At 38.3% G+C, this 22,956-nt stretch overlaps 1 protein-coding gene across 2 annotated transcripts in view; it reads right to left on the bottom strand.

Annotated features, from left to right (window-relative positions):
* CUL2 (cullin 2) overlaps window positions 1-20,192 on the bottom strand; it is a 46,291-nt gene extending 26,099 nt beyond the window's left edge. Inside the window, exons 1-5 of one of the 2 annotated variants that reach the window (XM_035317965.1) lie at window positions 20,007-20,192; window positions 16,642-16,744; window positions 14,760-14,854; window positions 6,068-6,173; window positions 1,564-1,646 (exon numbers count right to left, since the gene is read on the bottom strand). In XM_035317965.1, coding sequence (XP_035173856.1) covers window positions 1,564-1,646; window positions 6,068-6,173; window positions 14,760-14,854; window positions 16,642-16,744; window positions 20,007-20,125 — 506 coding nt within the window. In that variant the 5' untranslated portion in view covers window positions 20,126-20,192. The remainder of the gene's footprint in view (window positions 1-1,563; window positions 1,647-6,067; window positions 6,174-14,759; window positions 14,855-16,641; window positions 16,745-20,006) is intronic. The other variant, XM_035317966.1, reaches the window with a different exon arrangement.
* Between the last annotated feature and the right edge of the window lie 2,764 nt (window positions 20,193-22,956).

Raw genomic sequence — 22,956 nt, 5'->3', positions numbered from 1 at the left:
TACTATGGATTAGAAACAGAGGTGTGTGGGGGGAGTTACAGACCCAACTATTGTAGACAATGACTCAAGCCTCATTTTAAATGTTTGAAAAAATGTTTAACAAATAACATTAGTATGTTACAGCCTCAGGATCTAACATCCTATGAAGCTAATGACCTCAAGGTCATTACATACCATTACTTTAAAGCAGCATCAGATGTCTGTTCAAAATATTAACAGATTTCTGCTTCCACCTCTCAGTGAAATATACAGATTGACCAAAATAAGTATTCAGTATCACTGTGCTTGATGTAAAAAGGGAGAATTTTATTCACCATGAATTAGGGAATCTTCATTTAGTAACTATAAACCCATAGTACAATTGTTAGGGTAAACATATGAAAGAAGCCACATAAGCACTGGTTACAAAGAAAGCATAGTTCAAAGACAAAAAGCAAATATGTCCTGGCTTCAGAAATACCACCTGAGAGAAACATCCTACCAGTTATTAAGTCTTCAGAAAAGTAATTCAGAAAGGGAAAAAAATAAAATTAAATAAAATCGCTAATATTGAATTCAGTCTTCCAATGCTTTATGAATAAAGTTTTTGGTTGACCAAGTCCACGTCCTAAGGTATCTCAATCTGCCATATTAGCTCATTCTTTCAGTTTATGTGTATTAGCCTAGTCACCTGAGTCACCAAGGCATGCAATTCCTTAAAAAAATCCCAGTCATTAGGCAACCCCAGAACTACCATAACTAGCAGTAAAAGTGCTAGTAAAAATGATGGAACTTACAACTACACACAGCATCTGTAGTTTTTCAAAAACTACAGATTTGTAGTTTTTCAAAACTTCTGGTTATTTATAAATAAAAAGGATCTTACAGGAGTTAAATAGTACAAAGGTTATAGTACAAAGGTTTTAAATCAAAACTTTAAAAGCCCTAAGAATTTAATGGAGATACAACTACATCTACCATGTAATTGCCAGGGGTGTGAAGGAACCAAGATTCAGAAATTAAACAATAAATTGCCTCAAAGTCCAAAAATAATTATTTCCATTTCACAATTAATGTAAGTCACCAAGAACATGAAATAAAGTCACTCATGTGAGCAACAGAAACCCAGATGCTGCAGATAACCAAGAATTTGTTCTGAATCCCAGGCAAAGCCACGTAGCTTTTCTGTTTTTGGCAAATCCTTGCATAAGACCTTATGTTTACTGACAGCACGGAAACCATAAGCAGTCAGCATCAGATGGAGAAAAAGGCAGAAGACATCCTTTGTGCCCTGGAGAATTATCCCAGCTATTCCCCAGTCACATCATTATTAAGACAGGTTGCTGAAACAGAAAAGATCACTACACCTGAGTTACAGTTTTCTTTCTTTCTTCTCAGTCTTCTTCCACATACACAAACAGCAATCATATGGCTACATTTATAAAAGCTGATAGAATAGCATTATCAGGCAAGAACATACCTACAATTAAATCATAAACCAGTTTGATCAAAGTGATTAGACTTTTTGAAAGAAAGTAGTACAATAACCCCACGCTGTGTAAAAGCAAAAAAGTAAGCACTCACTTTTTGATTTCTCGGAGGAGCATCCGAATAAGGATGGCCTGTAGTGGCTCAATCATTAATTTTCTCCACATATCAAGAGCTAGCTGTCAGGACACAACACCACAAGTTTATATCAGTAAAAAAAAAAAAATACAAAGAAAAATAACAAAGATAACTCAACTCCCAATTGCCCATTCAGGATTTTAAGAATAAAGAATTTAAAAACAAGGACAGAATCTAACAGTTTTGTTTGGACACCCCTCCCACATCTGAAATGTGTGCAGACACACAATTACTAGCATAAAACAGAGAAAACATGAATGAAGAACACCATGTTTGCCCTGAAGATCTCAAGAACAGACCCCATTTTCTAACAATCACCAGTATTTCTAAAAAAGGTATAAAATATCCTCAGCTGCCAAAACAGAACATCTCTTGGCCAATCTGTAAGAACGTAGCATAAAAGTTACAGATCCCTTGCATCCAGGGGACCCTGTCCTTAACATATCACTACAGGGATCAAACGGGCTTGAATATTTTAAACTCTCGTGGATATAGTAATCACTCCCAAAACACGCCATTTTTATAAACATGGCTGCAATTGTTCAAATGAGTTTTTGCAACAGGGCAGTCAAAAATCAGATTTAAATCCAAAGAGGATAATGTAATCCCTGGTATGTGTGGGGAAGACCCCCACATATTTGAGACTGCTGAAAACACCTGCCAGTAGGTGGTAGACTGGGAAAGACTGAACTGCCCCAAACCACACTCCCTCTGTGAGGACAGAGGGAGTTTGCTGCTAAACAACCTTTGACACAACTAATGGCTGCCTAACTGTTAAAATACCGGGGAGGTATGTCTTAACTGAAAGTAGGCATCTAGCTACTAAGCATCCAATCTGATACACTTAGTAAAATAAACCTTCCTTTTAAAGAGCAGACCAATGAACTTGCTCTGTCAAAGCTACCCAGCACTCATGGTATAACACGGTACAGAGGACAGCCAGGCAAAGCTGTCTGATGGCATCAGAAGCAGGTCCAAAGAAGAGGTAAACATTTCCTTCTAGATCATAGAATCATTAAAGTTGGAAAAGACCTCCAAGATCATCTGGTCCAACCAGATCAAGAGACACACAATGTTACAAAAGGGAAACTGTTCAGGGAGTGATTTTCAGCGCCTTGACTTGTGGAAAAACTGTAGAACAGTTAGAGGAAAACTACTTCCTACAACATTAGGAGTTCATCCAGCAGCAAACATAGTTTCTGAAACACCATTTCTAACATGGTATCTCTCACATATGATCTACCAATTTGTAAGAGCATCAAGCTGCCTGCTGGAATTTTCTTGTCAAGCAAACAACAGACAGATCAAACCAGCAACCTGATCCAACAGCTCAGGAGACCTTTTTTGCCTTGAAAAGAGGAGTTGATCTGTACTGTCAGTTGTAGGTGGAAAAGTAAGAACACAGCAGTTTCCTCCAATTTCCAGAATTTGTTGCCCCGTGATGAAGGAAAAAAACAGAAGACAGGCTAGCTACCTTCTAGCTCAGGACTCCCATGAGTCCTCTCCCTCATTAAAAACTCAGAACTCTGAAGTCACTGACATGAGCTCAACTCAGAAAAAGCAATACCCTTCATAAAGTGTTCATAAAATAATAACAAAAATATCTTATTTTGCAAGCACTACCAGACTATTTCATAAACTGATTTCATCCTGTTTTCCTAGTACAAGAATTACTGAGCATCTGAACACCTAATGGAACGTTGTTTGAGGCCACGCCGATACATCTCATACATACTTCCACAGTCTCTTGTATGTTCCTAGTGTTACATACCCCAGAAGAACTAAGCAGGCATGTGTTCTTGTTTAAGATCATTGAAAAGCTCCCAGAGTTTCATGAATACATGTCAGCGACGTTGAGACAGAATGCACAAATGCACAGAGAGAACTGTGTTTCTACAAATTCTAAATACTGGATATTATTTTTGTAACTTCATGAGACTGAAGAGATCCATACATAAAAGAAGCCCCTCTGTTCTTGGATAGATAAAGGACAGATCATCTCAGACATCCAAAAATGTTTAAGTGATAATTCCGTCCATTCTAAAGTGATGGACAGCGGAGATAGACTTTTGTCAAAGCCCCTAGTGTAATCCAATGAATACAAGGCAGAATCCTGAACAGGAACCACAATGAAAGAAAATGCTTTCAAAACAAAGACTTGATACATTTGGCCAATGCCTTGCAGGTCAATAAATGTGAAAATTTTATTTCTGGAGCATTGAATTCACCAAAAACAGCCCTAAGTAGTTTAAGTGCATTAAATTATGTGTGTAGGACTCCAGTCTCCACTGCTTCTCAGAGCAAAGGACTAACTGCTATAAATCTACTCCTACATCAGTAACGAACAAAGATTAACTTCACTGCCACAGGACCCAAAATTTACTTCCCACTATTACAGCTTACAAAGACAGCATTTGTAAAGAGAAATTGAAAGAACAGTGGGGAGGGAGATGATAAAAAAAATTGGTTAGTGGAATTCTAGACATCATCCAGAACATCTTTGTCAAAAACCATGGGCTGTCTGGTGAAGCTTAAGAACCTTGATCCTCCCCATAACCAGCTGAAATGATGTGCTACAGATATACAATACTGTCCAACAAGCACCTTCTAGGAAGCTTGAAAAAAAGTATCATCACTCCTCCCCCCCCATGATTCCATAAATATGAGGAAAATTAGATACTCAGAAGCTGAATTATCTGCTGTTTATTCTTTTTTGGTAAGCATATCCTAGGGCAGAGAGCTACAGACAAAATGCAAAATTGCTACCACCATCCTTTGGTTGGTACTTCAGAATGGAGCAGCGCACAAATTCCCAGCCCCAGGGAGCTCAGAATAGCCCAGAACTATTCCCAGTCCCAAAAGCAGCTGAACTAACATAGTCATTTGCACAGACCTAAGGACTACCTCCAACTATTGTAGAGGAGTCAATTAAATCTCAGCCCATGGAGATAATGAAAAATGCAGTGCATTTTGAAGGCCGCACAAATAGCACAGAATTACGTACTTCCAAGCCCTGATAAGTTCTTACAGATGACACTGATTAGACAACCCAGGAGACAGCAAAGGTAGACCAGAGAAGAACTTCCTTTTCTAAACTGCCTTGATTTAAAGTGTATCATGCTGCTGGTATTTTTGCCAGCTCACCCCCAATCTGTCAAAGAATTAGCAATTTCAACTGGCAATGTCATCTTCATCAGGATAGAAGATAGAAGAATGCATCACATTCTCTCTGCTCTTAACTAAGACAGCAGAGATCTACTTAAGACAATGAAATCTAAGAGCTAGAAGGACAATAAAAGTTACAGGTCCAGTTCGGACATTAGAAAAAAAATAAAAAAGCCTTCTAGCTTTCCAAATCAAGAGAGAAAGAAGTATTTTCTTTCTTTTTAGAGAAAAACCATAAATGTAGAGAGGAAAAGAAAAACCACACCACTTTGAGTGCTAGTAGAATAAAATAATTCTCTAGCTAGCATTGTGTGTTTGTTACAGAAGCAAAGCAAGCAGATACACAAAGAAGTATTCAAAATTAAAGTTTCTATTCAACTGTATCCTGGATTGTGGTTTTGTTCCAATTTATACTCGAGTGGTGTTTTCAAAATCTTCCTAAAGACATACAAAAATATTCTGTTGTGAAAACTCTAAAAGAAATTTTCTACTGGGAAATTTTCATTTTACTTTCTTTTATTTCAGGGCTCCTCGGCTGCAACAGTAGCCATGAAGTGACAGAAACAATGTATTCTTCACTTCTGCAGAGCTGAATTGCAGGGGGTGGTGGTATCTCAGAATGTACTGTTGACTTTTTTTCATTTTATAGATAACTAAAAATGAGCCTCAGACTCTCCAACTTACATAAGCCAACTGTAGTTGTCAACACACTTGTGTTTATTCCATTTTGTTTTTTTTTTTATTTTTTATTTTCTTAAAGAGAAGCCCTCCCTACATGACAGTTAAGTACACAGAAGGCCTACATTTTCTTCCAAAACCTGAATTGTTACAACTGAAGCACAAGAGAGCCTGCACTGGAAAGTAAGATGTACAGTATTGGTGAAGACTCTACTCTCAAAAAAGCTGTGGCACTTTGTGACAACATGAAATATAAGCCTAAAAGTAATACTTCAAAGATTTCCCCAAACAAAAGTATCGCCTCTTTAAAATCTTTTCTAGAAAGTATTGCCACATGAAAAAAACAATTCTCCCCAGTAAGAGTACCATAATACTTTGAACTGAAGTTCTGCAACAATCTTCACATTTGCTTTCTACCCTCCACCATACAAGTCATTACACATGTGTGTTTATATATATAAACATCAAAACTGTATTCTCATTCTCCATAGGATTCAATACTTGTATCTTCTACATTAATCAACTATTCAGATTCTGTGACATAGAAAAGTCAAAATTTGAAAGGGCCAAGCTGCACCTGTAGTGCAGCTGAATGCAGTTGATACTCGGAGATACCTACCTCTCCTATTTCCATCAATGGTTCGTTCATATCCACCCCTCCATAGCCATACTGAAGATCAGCTTCTGTCAATTTGTTCTTCTTAATAAACTGTGTATTGAGGTACCTGTACAAATAAACACATTCTAATCAAAATGTGATAAAAACTGAGCTATTAGTTTTTAAAAATAAAGTTGGAATTCTGGAATGTCTTCCACATCACAAAAGATAGCAATGATATTGGTTAAAAGTGGTTATCTGTTGAAAGTTCTTAAAATACAGGTGACCTGAATATTGAAGAACCTTACATCATGTTAAAGCAGTGCTGTGGTAGTAACAGAGATATTAAGTAGTCTGATAGATTGCTGTCAGCATTTTCTTGGCATGCAATATACTTGCATAAGGATCCACAGAAAGTGTAGAAGAAAGTTCCCAAGTATCATACTTGGTTTTTTTTTTTGGTTGGTTGGTTTTTTGCCCCGGACCCCCCCCCCCTTTATTTTTATAGTAAAATTTGTTTTCTACCTAAACTGCTTATTACTTTGCATTGCTCTTAGTATAAACCACCATCTGTTTCCCTGTACTTCAGGTACAATAATTTATGCAATTATTATTATTTTTACTACTCCACAGACATCATAATCTATTTAAATTAAGAATACATTTTCTACTTCGGAAAAAAATAGTTTACGCGATTCTGGCTGCCTTCAGCATCCCAGAGGGGAATGCTTATAATGACTAAAGCTACATCCTAAAAATCAATGATTATGAGAACCACTTGGAAGTTACACTGAATTATTGAAAACTCCATTGCCTCAGCCAAGGCAACACATAGCACAACGTACAATGAACTACAATCTAGAATAAAAGTCTGACAGGCTAAAGTAATTCAATTTGCATTTGTTTTCCTGCTAGCATTCAAAGTTTTGTTCTCAACATGTATGCTGAACTCAAACTGTTTTGTTGACAAAGGTGAACTCGAAGCACTTTAGGGGAATCTAAATGGCCCTTCCAGTAGAACTCAGCAACAAAACCTGATGAGAAAAAACGCCTGTCATTTTGAGATTAAATCCTTCTTATAGGGAACTGCATGGACAATTCAGAGATTAAGACTCATGCCCATTCACTTGCCATAGACATATGTGCTACAGAAATACTCCTTTCAGTTTTTGATTTTTTTTCTGGGAAGCAATCCAAAAATAATGTCAATTTTAACATGGTCAATTTGTTAGGTAACATCCCTTACTCAGATCATGGTAACTGCAACTAGCAAAAAGCTGTATCACAATTTTTGAAGAGAAGAGAAGAATGTGCATAAATTAACCTCATGAACCTTATAAAGAAGAAGTGTTATAAATGCCTTTTAAATTATTTTTCATTTTAGGATTCAATATTTATTATCATATGCATAGTTTTAAGAAAGAACAGAAAATGGCTTTTGCACAAGACTTGATAAAATATCCATCTTAATTCTCAACATTCCTCAAGAAGGAATACGGTAGCATTTCCAAATTGAACCATTCTCCCCCTCCTGCAGATTTTCTAATTAGAGTTAGAAATGGCATTAGAATTTTCTAATACCATCTTTCATAACTACACTTAAAATATTTATGTTCATGCTTAAATGAGTTAACAAAGACAACCTAAAATATCTTATCTGTCTAGTAGTTCTGAGATGCCTGGTTTCAGACACTGAAGAGAGCCCAATTACCAAAGTGCTTTAAGGGATGCTGACTTCAGAGGCTGTCCCAGGCTAGTGGTGTCTGAACACTTTGGGTAGGAAGGTAAATGACAAGCAAGAAAGACAAGGAGAAACGCACTACAGAAACCTCTGAACTTGAAAGAATTTAGGCCTCCAGCATACAAAGAATGTAGACTGGTGATCCTGCAAGTGGTGACAAACTTGAAAACAGTGGGCTAATCTACTTCCAGACCCCACAGAGTACCAAAAACCACACTGCTACCATCAATCATTATCATAAGTTTTCAGATACTAGTCTCTGTGGAAGGCTTCAGTCCACCATTTCACGTAAAACTTGTGTGGACATGCAGAACAGTTAGGCCTCAGTGTGCCTTAAGCAGACATTTTCCTTCATTGTTGTTCACATGAGGGAAAGTCGGCAGGTACCATGTACTACTTTCTTTTTTAGCTAGCTTAAAAGGAAAAAGTCCTATGCTCTCCCTATTCACAGCACATGCCTTCTCAACAACCTCAAACCAGGCAATTGATTAAACTTAAAACTAGTGTAACCACAAGTAAATAAATGAGTTTAACCAAGATGAAGTACTTCTTTGCAGACCTATCTGATTCAAAGAGATGGAAAGAAGCAGCCAGGCAGAACCACTCTTTCAAGAAGAGCTCAAAAATACTGAGAACAAACTTGCCCATATTTCCCTTCCACTTATCTCACCATCAGCTCCCAGCACAAGCAAACATCTGAAAAAGATGTGCAAACAGTATAATCTCACATCATCCTCTCCACTGAAGTGATAAGCCATTTTTCACCTTGAATAACTACTCGAAACACTTAATCTACATTTCTTACTTGTTAGAAGACAACCCATGAAGTTCATCAGTAACTTACTTTGGAGACAAGGCTGGTTATGAATTGATAATAGCAGAGAATACCCACAGACTCTTACTGCTATTGAGATACAATTACAGGTGAAAATTCGGAGTACCTGACCACACAGCTCAGGCCCAGTTATTTGAGAGTACACCTATGCAGTCTTATGCTATACTATCTAATGAGAAAAAAACAAAAACAATAAAAAAATAATAACTTTCAGGTTTGTTTCCTTTCAGTGTTAGTGAAGCAATATACTTTTTGGTACCCAAACCTCAAAACGTACCCTCTGAACTTCCACTCCAGAAAAAGGTTAAAACATTTGGAAGAGTAACAAGACTAATTTAAAACCATTACCTATTTGACACTGGAATACTGAAAGCCAGTCTTCCATCTCAATTACCAGTTAATGTCAGGAAAGAGTCTGGTACATACATGTATATTCTGGGGGAAAATTTTTCAGACAAAAGGCACCTGATAATTCAGCAGTCCTCTAAGAATTTTAGCAAAAAATTGAACTACAAACATTAATTTAACAATTAGAAGGGTAGCTAATTACTGGGACAGATTGCCAGGTTACATGGGAACTTTCACGTATTTGTTATTTTTAGATCAACCAAGGGCAACAATCTATCCAGAGATCACTATTCTAAATACAGCAACCACATTCCCAGATCAATGTTTCCAAATCACAACACACAATGTCCTTGCGGATACAGACTTTGCAAAGCCTTGTCAGAAGGATTAGTAGAGCATATATATTTTTTTCTTTAAACATGCTACGTGGGTTTAGTGATTTGCATTGCACACTCCTGGATAAGAAACAAATATTAGCATTGGCTAAATAGATGTTGTGAAATTTAGCCCCAATATAATAAACCCAAGACTGTACCTGTCTCAAGACAACTCCTTGTAATTTTCTGTTCTCCACCATAAGTCCAAAAAAGTTTACCTTCATTAAATCTTTGTCCACCCATGATAAGACACCACAAAACAACACATTTCTAGAAGTAGTGAACCCCTCCTATTCAGGTTATTTCCTCCTCTGAAAGCTCTCCAAACATACAGAAGAAACTTTTGAGTAATGGATTTTTATTTTTTTTTTTTTTTACGTACTCCCTTTACTTGCCCCCACTTACACATTACATATTTTAACCTTAAGCAGCATCTTCTAGGGTGCAAAATAAGTAAAATCTTTACAAGGAAAAATGTGTTAATTGACAATGAAACACTAGTTATGACCAGGCAAAAACTCCAAGATTTTTTTTTTAATCTGGACTGTCACCCCTGTCAACAACAACACAAAAAGTGGGGAAGGGTTCTTTAAACATAAATTATTCCAAAGTCCACAAGACACTTGAAAAAGTCTTTACACACTCTTTTCCAAGGGAAAAGACTTTTTTAAAAAAAACTTTTCAGTAACATGACAGAACTGTCAAAAAAAAACACCAGAAACAACTACTACTGGTGACAGAATAAACAGTAAAATTTTAAAAATAAAATATTTGACCTTTTATATATAAAGCAAGGGTTACTTGCACTGCACTCATTCCTTAAGGAGGTTTTACATCTTGAGCTGGAAATGCAATACAGCAAACTAGGGACTTAAGAAGAGGTTGGATGTGACTAAGTCTGTGATAGCAAAGGGGGTGTACACAAGTGTCCTGAGGGAGCTGGGGAACACCACTGCAAGGCCACACTCTATCATGTTTGAAAGTCTACGACAATCAGGGGACACCTAATGATTTAAAAAAAAAAAAAAAAAAAGAAAGGCAGGAGCATCTGGAGAACTCCACTGAAGTCACACCTGAGTCCCTGGGAAAACAGCACAGAATGCTTCAAAGTCATTTCTAGTTACAAGATAAGAAAACAACTGGGAACAGCTAGCACTGATTTACCAATTGCAAATCATGCCTGATTAACTTGAAACAGGATGAAATGGGACTGTGGATGATGGGAGAACAGATGAGATTTTGCAACTTTCTGTGCAGCATACTTAATTGCTCTCATTCTAAGCAATTTTTCCATGTCTGATGTGCATTGTTTCTTGTCTTTCCTCTGTGCTTCTCAGAGAAGAGGTTATCTTCATCTTTGGGATGTCTCATGCTTAGGAAGTGGTGGAGTCACCATCCCTGGGGTGTTTAAGGAACAATTGGATGTGGTGCTTAGGGATGTGGTTTAGTGGGTGATATTGGTGGTAGGGGTTGGACCAATGGTTGGACTTGGCGGCTTTTTCCAACCTCAATGATTCTATTTCACTGAGCTTTCATTTCATTGGTGCGGCTTTCCACAAAGTCTTTTATAGTATCCTTGTAACCACACAGGAAGGGGCTGGATCGTGGACTACAAGGCAGGTGACCTGTCAGACTGGAAAGGCAGGGGTCAGTGGTGCTAAATCCACCTGGGGACCAGCTGCAGACAGTATTGCTTGTGGGTGAACACTAAGTAAGCAAATTGCCATTGCAGTGTTGACAATTAACCACTTCCTTTGCTACATCTGCAAGAGAGTCACCAGCAAGTGGAGGGATGCCACTGTTCCATCAGCACTGTCCAGAGCAAACCTGGAATATTAGGTTGAGTTTCAAGTACCCAAATACAACAGAGGTTGACAAGTGGGAGTCCAGAGAAAGCTCAATGAAATAGAACCATTAAGGTTGGAAAAGCCCTCCAAGATCATCTGGTCCAACCATTCCCCTACCACCAATATTACCCACTAAACCACATCCCTAAGCACTATGTCCAACTGTTCCTTAAAAACCCCCAGGGACGGTGACTCCACCACTTCCCAAGCATGAGACATCCCAAAGATGAAGATAAACTCTTCTCTGAGGAGCACAGAGGAAAGACAAGAAACAATGCACACCAGACATATGGAAAATTTCTTAGAATTAGAATAATTAAGTATGCTGCACAGAAAGTTGCAAAATCTCTGTCCCTGAAGGAGCTCAGAATTCAACTCAAAACCTTAAACAACCTAGTGTAACTTTGAAGTTAGTCCTACTCCAAACATAAGGTTAAACTGGATGACCTTCAGAAGTTCCTTTAGACCTACTTTTTTTTTTTTTAAAGGAAAAGTCACCATTACATGTTTCAGTGAAAACATTGTTCACAAGAGTTACACTAAAAGCAGCAGAACCACTCTGCCTTATACAGGCAGGATACTTTAATACATCTAGTAATACATATATACAAGTTCTTAGCACAGGAAATGTTCATAATCATATCTGTTCTGATTCACTTATAAGCACAGATAGACTATTCACTGGTTGACAGACCTGTAAAACAGGGTTAAGTCATCTAATGACAATTTGAGCATTAGCTAATAAATGTAAGCCATTTCAACATGACAAAGCACTGCAGATAATAAAAATGTTGTGACTCCAACAGTTGTAGCAACACGATGAGATCATTAATACATACCTGACGTGGAAATAAACTTCCCAAGGCTACCAAATGCTATAGCTTAAAATGAAGGCAGTCCATTCAGTTTAAATCTCAATAGAAAAATACTGTTCAAGTTAGGTTTGAAATGCTGAAATAACTTCTTGTTTAAGTCTCCCTTGTATTTATTAAGTTACATACTTAGCAAGACTAAGAACAGCAGACTCTTGACGCTTAAAAAACAAGAGAAGGGGACTGGAAGTAATGTCAGTTTGAATTGTGTGATGGGTGACTTAGGGGTTGCAAGATGTCCCATGTAAAATGAGAAAAAGATCTAGATAAGGCTGAAGGCCTAAAAATTACTACAGATGAACATGCTGGTATCATTACCAGCGTTACAAAAAAGAAAACATGGAACAAAGCAAAACCTGGTATTTTTTAAAATAAGCGAACAACTATTTAAATGAAATTCAATTTGCTCGGTATGAAACCCCCTCAGTTGTTTGAAATAATGATACATGAAACAGAATTTGTACAATTTGTACAATTACCTGTGAAAACAGTTACAGCACCAAGACACAGGTAAGTCCCAATGTCCAGCACTGTTTTTGTCTATTGATAATCTGCTGATAATCATAAAACAAACCCTACAGTTTATTCAACATAAAGTGCTCCTTATTCCATCAGTTTTATCATCTTGGGTTAAGTCAAGTGTGTGTGGGATTTGAATTTTCAAACTGAATTCAAATTTGTTTCCTTAGGAAAACACTGCCAGGAGGGGTGGGAGAAGAAATAAATACATCAAATCACATTTTAGTAGTATTTCAAATATTATCTATCAATGTAGAAGGATTAAGAAGACATGCAAGCCTACTTAAATATTAAATAAACGTATTTAAAAAAAATTAACTTCTAAGACCTATTAGTTTTCATTGTTGAAAGAATTATACAAATTATAACCTGGGATAAAACTGAAGTTGGCTAACTTATGCTACCTTCTTGAGAGCAGGAACACAAGAAAACAACTCCAGCTAGTTTATAAAAACAGAATATCCGTTTATGGTCTTCAAAGGTATTTTCAGCAAAACATTTTCTTGGAAAATGAAAGAGTGACATCACACTTAATGAAGCGCTTCCAACGTATGAAAGCTATTATGACTCTACTAATCAAGCACTGAATTTCTTGCTTTCAGTTAAGAGTGTCTCAGTTCCCATTACAAGGTGTGTTTTGTTATAGAAGATAAAGTCATACTTCCACAAAGCCATATCCTTTATATACTTTCCAAAGATATGACATGACAAAACTCAACCTCAACAGAAGGAAAAAAAGATACAAAGCATTCCACTAAACTTTAAGGTAAAATTATTTCCAACAGAATGTCTAATATTAAGTAATTTTTCTGGATTAAAACACTATATGCAAAGTCTGAAGAGTCAGAATGGACAGAGCTGACGTGAAATTAACTTCACAGTTTAAAAATTTGGCTTCACTCAATATCACTGCACAGTTACTGACTTTACATATACTTAGAGGCGTGTTCGTGTGCACAGTAACTGTTACAGAAAAACAAGCCCTAGGTTGTTTAAAAGTAAAACAAGAAAGCAGGTGCACACTGCTGGAAAAGCATTTTAATTTGTTGGTTTAGGACCAGAAGCACTCAATAGCTCAGAAAAATTGTTACACAAAGCAGAATCAACGAGATTTCTGCGCATTAAATGGGACTTTTCCCCCCCCGTATCAACCCTCCAGTTACATCAGCAACATGTTACAGAACTGAAGTCTGCAAGCCTAGGACAGACTCCAGCGCATTCACTCCCAGTCTCCTAGGGGTCATTTAATGGATTCTTCACGGTAACAAAAAATTCTGCTCGAGTAACAGTAAAGGTCTTGAAGCTCTTTGTAAATCCTTCCATCATATTGTCAAAGGTACAAAACACAGTATTAGCAGTACCTCAGTTATATTTACTTGCTGAGAATCTCAAGCATAATGGACACTAGTACGTACAAACTGCAGCCAGACTGGAACTAAAATTTAAGTCCTAGCACATCTAAGAAAATCTCAATATAATTAAATTCTGTCAGTTTTATATGCTTAAGCTATCACTAGTAGTAAAGAAACACACAATTCAGGCAAAATTAAAAGTACGAAAATAACAGGGACCAGTTGTGTTTTTATTTGCAGACTTGGCTATAATTTACTAAAAAAAAAAAAAAAAGTAGAATTTATTGCCTGTATAGAGTCTATCAGCTTCTGTAAGGAATAAAGAAAATTTTCCATTGCCTTTAAGACCCGTAGCCTTAACATCCAGCTGATAAGAAAAGAAAACAACAGAATGTAGCCTTGTGGGAAAGGGTCTTCTAGAAGGGAGAGGTACATTTTGGCCAAGGTTTGAAATAAACCATGCTGGTTCAACAGGACACTTCAGTACAATGCCATCGTGTAGAAAGATACCTAGCATTACAAGCTGCTTCACTACAGGGCTCGTTAGCACTGACATATTTGGCACTGGCATATCAGAAACAACTAAAGTAGGCTATGCTAGTGATGACATCGTGGATAATTACTTCAGCGGTAAGGAGCAGTGCACAGAAAACCCTGTTGGAGCATTATTCCTGTTTTCTTATTTTCTGCTGCTATAACTGTGTTTTCTCCAAAACTCACCTGGGGCATATACACCTCTTGCTCTCTTTAAGCATTCTTCAGTTTAACATGTAGATCCTAGTAAAAATCTCAAAAGTTTAACAACTCATTTGCCAAACTTACCTGTATAAGCAGTCCATATAGTCTGCTCCTTTGCTATACTCTTCCCAGTATCTGTGATACATAACCAGTACTTGTTCTTCAGATTCCAGAACTCTCTGTGGAGGAAGACAGGTGTGCACACACACACAGGTAAAGTTAGTAAGAAAACTGTATAAATTGAAAATTGTAACAGGATTACTGTTTTGGAACAACCACAGATGCAAAATTAAGACCACACCTAAGCTTCAACACTGGTGAAAATAACATTTTTTCAGCGATCAGAAAACTACCAAATATTACTTAGAAGTTTTGATAAGTCAACTACGACAGCAGAAGTTGTTTTATTTTGTGTTTTAGAAGAACAATCTCTATAATATGTTGATTTTCTATCTGTCCCTACAGAAGCATTGGCTTGAACAAGCACTGTTCATATTCTCAGCATATGCTGGTGGATAACTCACATAACTACTTCTCCACTGACAAGAACTAATTTTAAACCCATGCAGCCACATGCACACTGGAGGAGTTGCCTCACTCACTGTGACTATTTAAAATCAGTATGCATTACTCATTTGAAAAACCCTCATACTCACCAATAATCCTGGAATAAAACAACTTTAGCAAAGCACAGGTACATACAAACTTATACACATCTTAAATTCCATAAAGCTAGGCCCAATTTTTTTGGAACATTAGCCATTTATCATCTAAGAAGTTGTTGGTATACTAAAGTTCTCAAAAATATATTAATATTTTAAAAGAATATAGTTTAACAATTTAGACTTAAATGAATTAGTATGATTTGTGGAGGCAGACAAGATCCTAGGAATTTAACTCCAGAGAATGCAATTTTAAACTGTCTCAAGCTGCAACAAAGCCTGTTCCAAAACAATATAAAAGGAAAGCCAGTAGACCAGATAGAATCAAGAGTGCTTTCCTCTACAGTATGAATTTCACAAAGATTTTTCAAAATTATTTCAAAGACAAATGATGGATAGCCAGTTTAAGAATTAGATGTATGCTTTCCACTCCTTCCCACAGCTTCTAGTGTGCCTGAATGTCCTTAGTGACTGAACGAGCTCACTTAATAACTTAGAAACAACTTATTGACTGAGTTGTCTGTCAGTCTGGTGAACTGATTTAGTCTGCCAAAGCATCAGAGTTAGCCTCTCTGCAACCAGTGGAACTACCTATTAAGATGTCTAGCCTATACTGTCAAACATACAGGTACTTAAGTTGAATTAACAGCAATAAGGCACTCAGCAGTACTCTCCAAATCTTGCAATTTTTTACTCCCTATACAGATAACAAAGACAGACAGGCATCTATTTTAACTCTACTTCTCTTTTTACTGACATCCAAGGAGATACTGTGCATCCATCCTATATATGCAGCATGATAAATCATGATTCTGTTGAATTTCTGTGTCATCAGGTAAGGCACCTATGTTAATTTACAGCTATATTGGTATAGAAGTACTGCTATATGTCATAATAAATAATTTGTCATTACTTCCTCCCCTCTCAAGCATTTTTCTTTCACGGAGCATACACAGTGTAGTTTTACACTAAAGGGAAGGCTAATGACAAACCATAACCCATAACACATTCTGAAAATGAAAATATTTCTGTAACTCATTTGATTATAAGCAGTGAATAGAGATGAACGAACATATATATATGTATTATTAATTGTGCGTATTCATTGTTGGCTTGAAAAGTAAGTCTGTGATGCATACAGACATCCGTCTCTCTCATAGATGTATATTCTGGCTCCAGAACACTGACACTTCTGATTTTGTCTCAGAAAATATGCACAACTTCACGTGAACAAAACAAAAACCCACCCTGAAGTCAAAAAAGGAAAAGCAATACCCACACACATCATTAACTGTAGAGGTTACCTTGTACAAATGGCGTACATGATTTTCCAAAAAAATTTTAGTCTCCGTATAAAGTCTCTCTCCAAGAGGTTCAGGATAGGCCACACACAAAGCATATATGTCTCTGGGTTCAGAGTCAAGGCTTGTATCTGCTTAAATTATGAATGCTCATCAACAAAATTTAAAGTTTACATAAACTACCCACCCACATTTTAGAGGTTTTAATTTTTATTTTTTGTGCGGATTAAATCGATCTTTTTCTGAAGTTTCTGTAATTCCTGATTTGCAAAGAGCAAGTTTTACAGCTTCAGTAATCAATGTCTCTGTTTTAAGTAGTGGAAGCTGAGGGAACCTTAGGGCTTGGATCCTGGAACTTCTGCCAGCTCCATACTGACATGGCTTCTACCACTTATTTACCATCCACAGATAAATATGATTATCTGAAAGTGAAAATCAGCATTCATCTGAAATACTTCTGTATCTGCAGCCAGTGTGGTTGGTGGAACAGTCAGTTCTACAGCTGAAAAAACACCAAGACAATTACAGGAAGATCCTGATGTTCTACCTGACCAAAAAGGTCCAACTGTTAGACAGCAGTTATCTAAGTACAGTTATCGAAGTTATAAACTACCACTCCCTATTCAACTCGATCAGCGTCTTAACTTAAAGAACACACCCCAGCCAACTGAACAGTTAGAAGCAAAGTCTTAAAACTGTCTTAGGCATTCATAATAACCAAATTCTTGCAAATAATATCTCAAGTAGAGAGATGTAACTGTCACTTGCTTGCTGGACAATGAAACTTCTCCAGAATCACTTTTTTCCACAGAGAACCAGTGAGGAGATCTGAAGGTCAAAGGTGGCTGGAGATGACTCACAGTTTAAATACAGTGACATATGGTCTTTCAAGTGATCTTTTCCAGAAGATTCTTTAACCCTTACACAGTTAGGGCTCTCAGCTCATAGCTAATACCTGGAAATGCTGGAATGGCAAAGTTTAAAGATGAGCTATGTTTAACAATAAAATTACTATCAAAGTTACAAAGAAAACACTATATTTGAGTTTTGGGAAAGTAATGATGCAAGAATTAGTTCTAGAAGATGAATCTGCACATTACAAGCTTTTCAGCCCTAAAATACTGCTAGCCTGTGTACTGTGCCTGACCTCAGCTGTCTCAAGCAGCACATAAGAGAAAGCAATCACTTCTGAGAACACAGTGCTGCAGACTGAAATCACATTCCTTTGCTGCAGCTCATTCTTTATGTCATTGTTGCGACTACAGAGGGAGTACGCTGATCATCTGGTACTATCATCAATAAACCAGCCTGGATTAACACATAGTGCAATGCTATTAGTCATCTCTTCATTATGCTTATTAAGCAGTAAGAAGAATAGAGTAAACAACCAACATTTCCTCACCCATTTTTAAGTCAGGTCTACGAACGGGTCAGATACATACACCAATTTTACAGCCCCTCCAGATGTTTAGAAACACGTTACTCCAATTAAATTAAATTTGGCAGAGAGTAAGGAGCTATCACAGAACAAGAAGATATATTGTAGGAAGACTTGGCATTTAAAACTTATTAATAATATCACAGATTTAAAAAACCCAAGACATTTACAACCCAAGAAAAATCTTCAACACTAACCGTACAGAAGAGCTACAGTTTCACAATTGTTCAGGACTCGGTTAACAGTTTATGTTAAAACACACAGCTTGTTTAATGCAGCAGAAGTACCAACCTGCATTTAAGGTTGGAAGTTACAGATCACACAAGCCTCTCAGGCCAGTCTGCCATGGAGAATACTCCAAAAGGCTCCTGACTGTGCCAGATTAGGCACTAACAGTGCCACCTTTGCAGGAATTTAACAATGCCTGCCTTACTGTCATCTCTCAAAGAACTACTTGCCTAAGGATTCTTCCCAGACTGCTGTTCCTAAGCACTCACCTCCTCATGCTCAGTCAACTGAAGCAAATCCCAAAAGAGGATCAAACAGCAGACCTGTGTACAAGGTCTCTACATAAGAAGTTCAAAGTGGATAAGTATGACAAGAGGAATCAATCCAACATCTCATTCAACTATTCTGAATTTAAAATCCACTTTGGGTGCCCTTGTTTAAATGGGCAGAGTTTTACAGTACACAAGTTAACAACTTGTTAAAGACTGAAACATGTGGTCCTTAAAATCTGCTTAGGAAGAATTACTATAGCACGATCTGTAAGCATGAAAGCTCACACCTAATTAATTACAAGAAGTCACTAATGTTTTGGTGTTGTTTGAACTTGACTCAAAGACATGATGAAGAGAAATGAATTAAAAGTTTTAAAATGAAAGAGCCATTTAAAGATTATTGCACCATACAACTGCACAACCATATTCTACGTGGCCTATGAGCAACTACATTTCTATTTTATACATTTACGTATGGACTCAAAGTCACAGGCAAATGGAAAAGCAAGTCTAAGAAGTAGTAACGCATTCAGAAAGCGAAGAGGCTTTAAAGCCCAGCTCCTGCACACAGAATAAGGTCACACTGTAATAACTTATACATAAGAGTTTTCTCAGGAGCTTCCTTTTTCACCCAGTAGAATAATAATAATAAAAAAAAGATAAACAAGTCTAAATCATTCTTCCACCTTATAATCAAATCCAACTCAGTCAGATTGCCGGGCAGCAGCTATGAGGCTCCAAAAATTCTCTCATTATTCACCCTACTGACAAGGGTAATGAATGCGCAGACACAGAGCACAGCTTTACTGCTGCAAAAAGAAGTTCACTGAAACACAGATCTTTTACAAGACCATTTTACACGTAAAATGGGAACCTTTCACTACAGCAATATCACTTGTGCTGTTACAACTTGAACTGTAAGCCTGTACGATCACAGCTAGAAATCTATGTTGAAAGTAATTGCTCTTAATTGTTCAGGACCAGGGAGCTAATAACAGTGGCAGAACAGTGGCTTTTCTATAAACTCTGGCTACAGAAATGTTTAACAGCATACTTAAAAGCACAAAGAAGATAGAGACATGTTTAAGCAAAACAAAAACAATCTTGCCTCCACTGCCAACACAGTTTAGAGATGAATTCTCTGTCTTAGATGCTCCCCATACAACACACTTAAGCATACAAGAAAAAAATCATTATCACAATAGGGGAAATTGATGCATGAACTTTGGTGAACAACTATAGCACAAGCTAAATATTGATGGTAAAAACGAGCAAAAACTCAGTCTCCACTGACTCATGAGCTTAATTAACATCAGATACTACCTGAAAATGCACTTCTGATCAGGACCACTGAAACCGTTACACAGCACATGCTTGCTCCATGCTAGGCACATCACACAACCATATCAGGATTGTCACTTAAAGGATACGAGAAGCGGTCGTTCCACGTCGCTCTTTCAACATAATCCAACATAACAACAGCTTTAATTGTTGTCAGAAGTTTGTTCCATGTTTCATCAAAGTCAACTACTCGTGGTTTCAGGGACATTGTGGGGCTTTAGTGTTAATCTGTAGAAGAATTCAACATATCAGGCAACATTGCACAATACTTAAATAGAATACAACTCATTTGATTTTTTCAACTTAAACTGTATGTACTGCTGCAACGCATCAGCACAGCAACATGGAGGACGCCTCCCTCCTCCCCCAAATCAAGCTCTTAAGCCCTATTTTTACCATTAAGGACCGTAACAGTAATGCTGCATGAGTAGCCTACCACATAACACCTATTTATCTAATCACACCTCAAAGTTCATCACCTTACAGAGATGCCCATTCAACAGCACCATATGAAGAAATCGACTTTTCTGCACGTCTTTGGTCACTTTTACACAAAGACTGCTTCAGCTTTTCAGTAGCTGAGAGAACTTTGAGCACTCAACAGATTAGCAGTTTATCTGAAATTACTGTTGTCAGCTCGTAACCAACGTTCACCTCAAGCTTTCATGAAACACTTGTTGGTGTTATATTCGTAAAGCCACAAAACCCAAAAGCTTTGATCAAGATGACAAAAAGAAAACACGGAGCAGTATGCACAGCTTGTGCAGCTTACTGTGCTGTGCAGCAGGACAAACAGTGAATTCCTTCAAATAAAACACGGCTTGAAAATACAGATGTTAATAAACTCATGTAAAAATACTTGGAGATTTACTGAAACAAAAAAATAAACTACTGAAATAAAGCCAGGAAAAGAGCAATAGAACTCAGAAAACAGGTCCTGAGAAAGACAGAAAACTGTGAAGGCCTCTTCTTTCTGTGTTCCCATTTGCCTCTGTCCCATGCACCCGACCCAGCAAGGAGCTGATGTGTGACATTCCACACACAGAGCAAGCCTAGATGCTGCTCAGAAGGATGGCATCATAAGATAAAGAACGGGAGTAAGATTCCTATTCCTATTCCCATTTTATTTGGACGGGCAGGTAACTTCTCACGTGATTCCCACACTTTCATGGTCAGAAAGAAAAAAAAGAAAGCTAGTGACAAACTTTTAGCATGAGACACGTCTATAAGGGAAAGAATCAAATAATATATTGAAAAGGTAGTTATCCAACCAACTTACTCCCTTAACCCTACTGGCTTTGTCTTTTTCTCAGGCACACATTTCTTTCAAACTGCAGGATATGCAGCTTCTCAGTTTAAAGAAAATAATATTCACGTCAAATGCAACTTTTAGATCTTATGTCTGCAAAACATTACCCTGACTAGTTAACCGAGCTCCTTAACTGCTGGAAGCTCAGGAACCTCAGAAGGCCGCTTTCCTCTCCCTGCAACACAACACCTCCCATTTGAAGTGTAATCAATTTACTACCCACATTTGCTTTGATTTCATAAAGAAACTGAGTAGCAAATAAGGCCAAGGAAGTGGTATTATCCTAGGTTTTATGAACAGGATTTGTTTTTTCCAGCAGAAGAAATAAAAATCAGTAAGTGATGGTTGGACTAGATGATCCTGAAGGTCTCTTCCAACCTTAGTGATTTTTTGATGTACTTCTCAGCTCAACAGCAACATGTAAGTTGGTATATTTGCAACATGGCTATTATCGCTTTGGGAAATAAAAAAAAGCCTTCTCCTGCCATATACGGGTTGGAACGTGTTACGCAAAAAAATCAATGAGAATTGACAAAATAAACAGATACCCGCCAAAGGTAAACTGAAAAACACAAACTGATGCATGTTTCAAAGAAACATGAACTTCAGTAGGAGTAACCAACTTCAGAGCTCTCTTCTAGGAGGAAAATGTCTTCTTCTAAAAGCTTTAACATCAGCCTTCTAGAAATGCAAGGATATTTTCAGATGATGCTAAGAAGCAGTTGTCATGGTCCATAAAACTTGTAAGAATCCCAAGAAGCGCTTGTGTTAATGAAGTTATACTTAATTGAAGTTATACTTCAATGAACGTTAGACGTTACAGGCTTTTCTCCCTGCAACACGCCGTCACTATCTCTAAAGAAAAAGGCACTCCTTCAAAGATAAGCAAAACTGAGGGGAGGAAGGCAAGCTGAAGAAAATTTTTTCCCTACAATACATGGCACAGGACCAGTAACGTTGTATCTGGCGTCAGCCAAACACGTAACAGGTAAAGCACTGCACACCCCTGTAAGCACAGAAGTATTCGGGGTTAAATAGCTTAAGATAGAGCTGACTAGAGCTTGGTAACCTCTTATAATTTTCAAGCCAATATGAACCTAACTTTTACAAACACGTTGACAAATTCGGTGTAGTTTTTCCTGTACAACACCAGAGTTTTGGGTGCTGGCAGTCCAAGCTTACCACCTCAGAACACGCAGTGCCTTGCACTACGCACAGTCCTGATCTATTACTTGGCGGTCCTGACGCGTTCCCCTTGGCGGTACAAGCCACAGCAGGGCAGGACACCTACCCCGGCTTCACACCGCCGGGGGGGTGGCAGACCTACCAGCCCATTACGAGCCCCGCGGTGCGCAGACAGCACTGGCACGCCTTTACACACGGGGATACGGAGCGGATGCCCCCTCCTCGCCCCCCTCCCAGCCCAGGCAGGGAGCCCCCAGCACGGCAGCCCCGACCCCCGGCCCCGCTCCCCCCCCCCCCCGGGCACCCAACCAAAACCGAAACCAGGCGGGGCCGGGCCCCGCCGCTCCCTCCCCGCAGGGCCCGGCCCGGGGAACACCCAGCGGGGCGCCCCCGAGCCGGGGGCGCTGTCCGGGGCCCCTCAGGGGGCAGCGGGCAGGGAGGGGGGGCCCGGCTCCCTCCCGCGGCCCGGCCCCGTCGCCCGCCGCCCCCCGCCCCGAGCCGCGGCCCCGTCCCCTCAGCGCGGCGGGAGCGCGCCCGGCCCGGCC

The sequence above is a fragment of the Oxyura jamaicensis genome, chromosome 2 (genome assembly GCF_011077185.1).
Source record: "Oxyura jamaicensis isolate SHBP4307 breed ruddy duck chromosome 2, BPBGC_Ojam_1.0, whole genome shotgun sequence".
NCBI classification, from domain to species: Eukaryota; Metazoa; Chordata; class Aves; order Anseriformes; family Anatidae; genus Oxyura; species Oxyura jamaicensis.
This window is presented reverse-complemented; position numbering and strand designations above follow the sequence as displayed.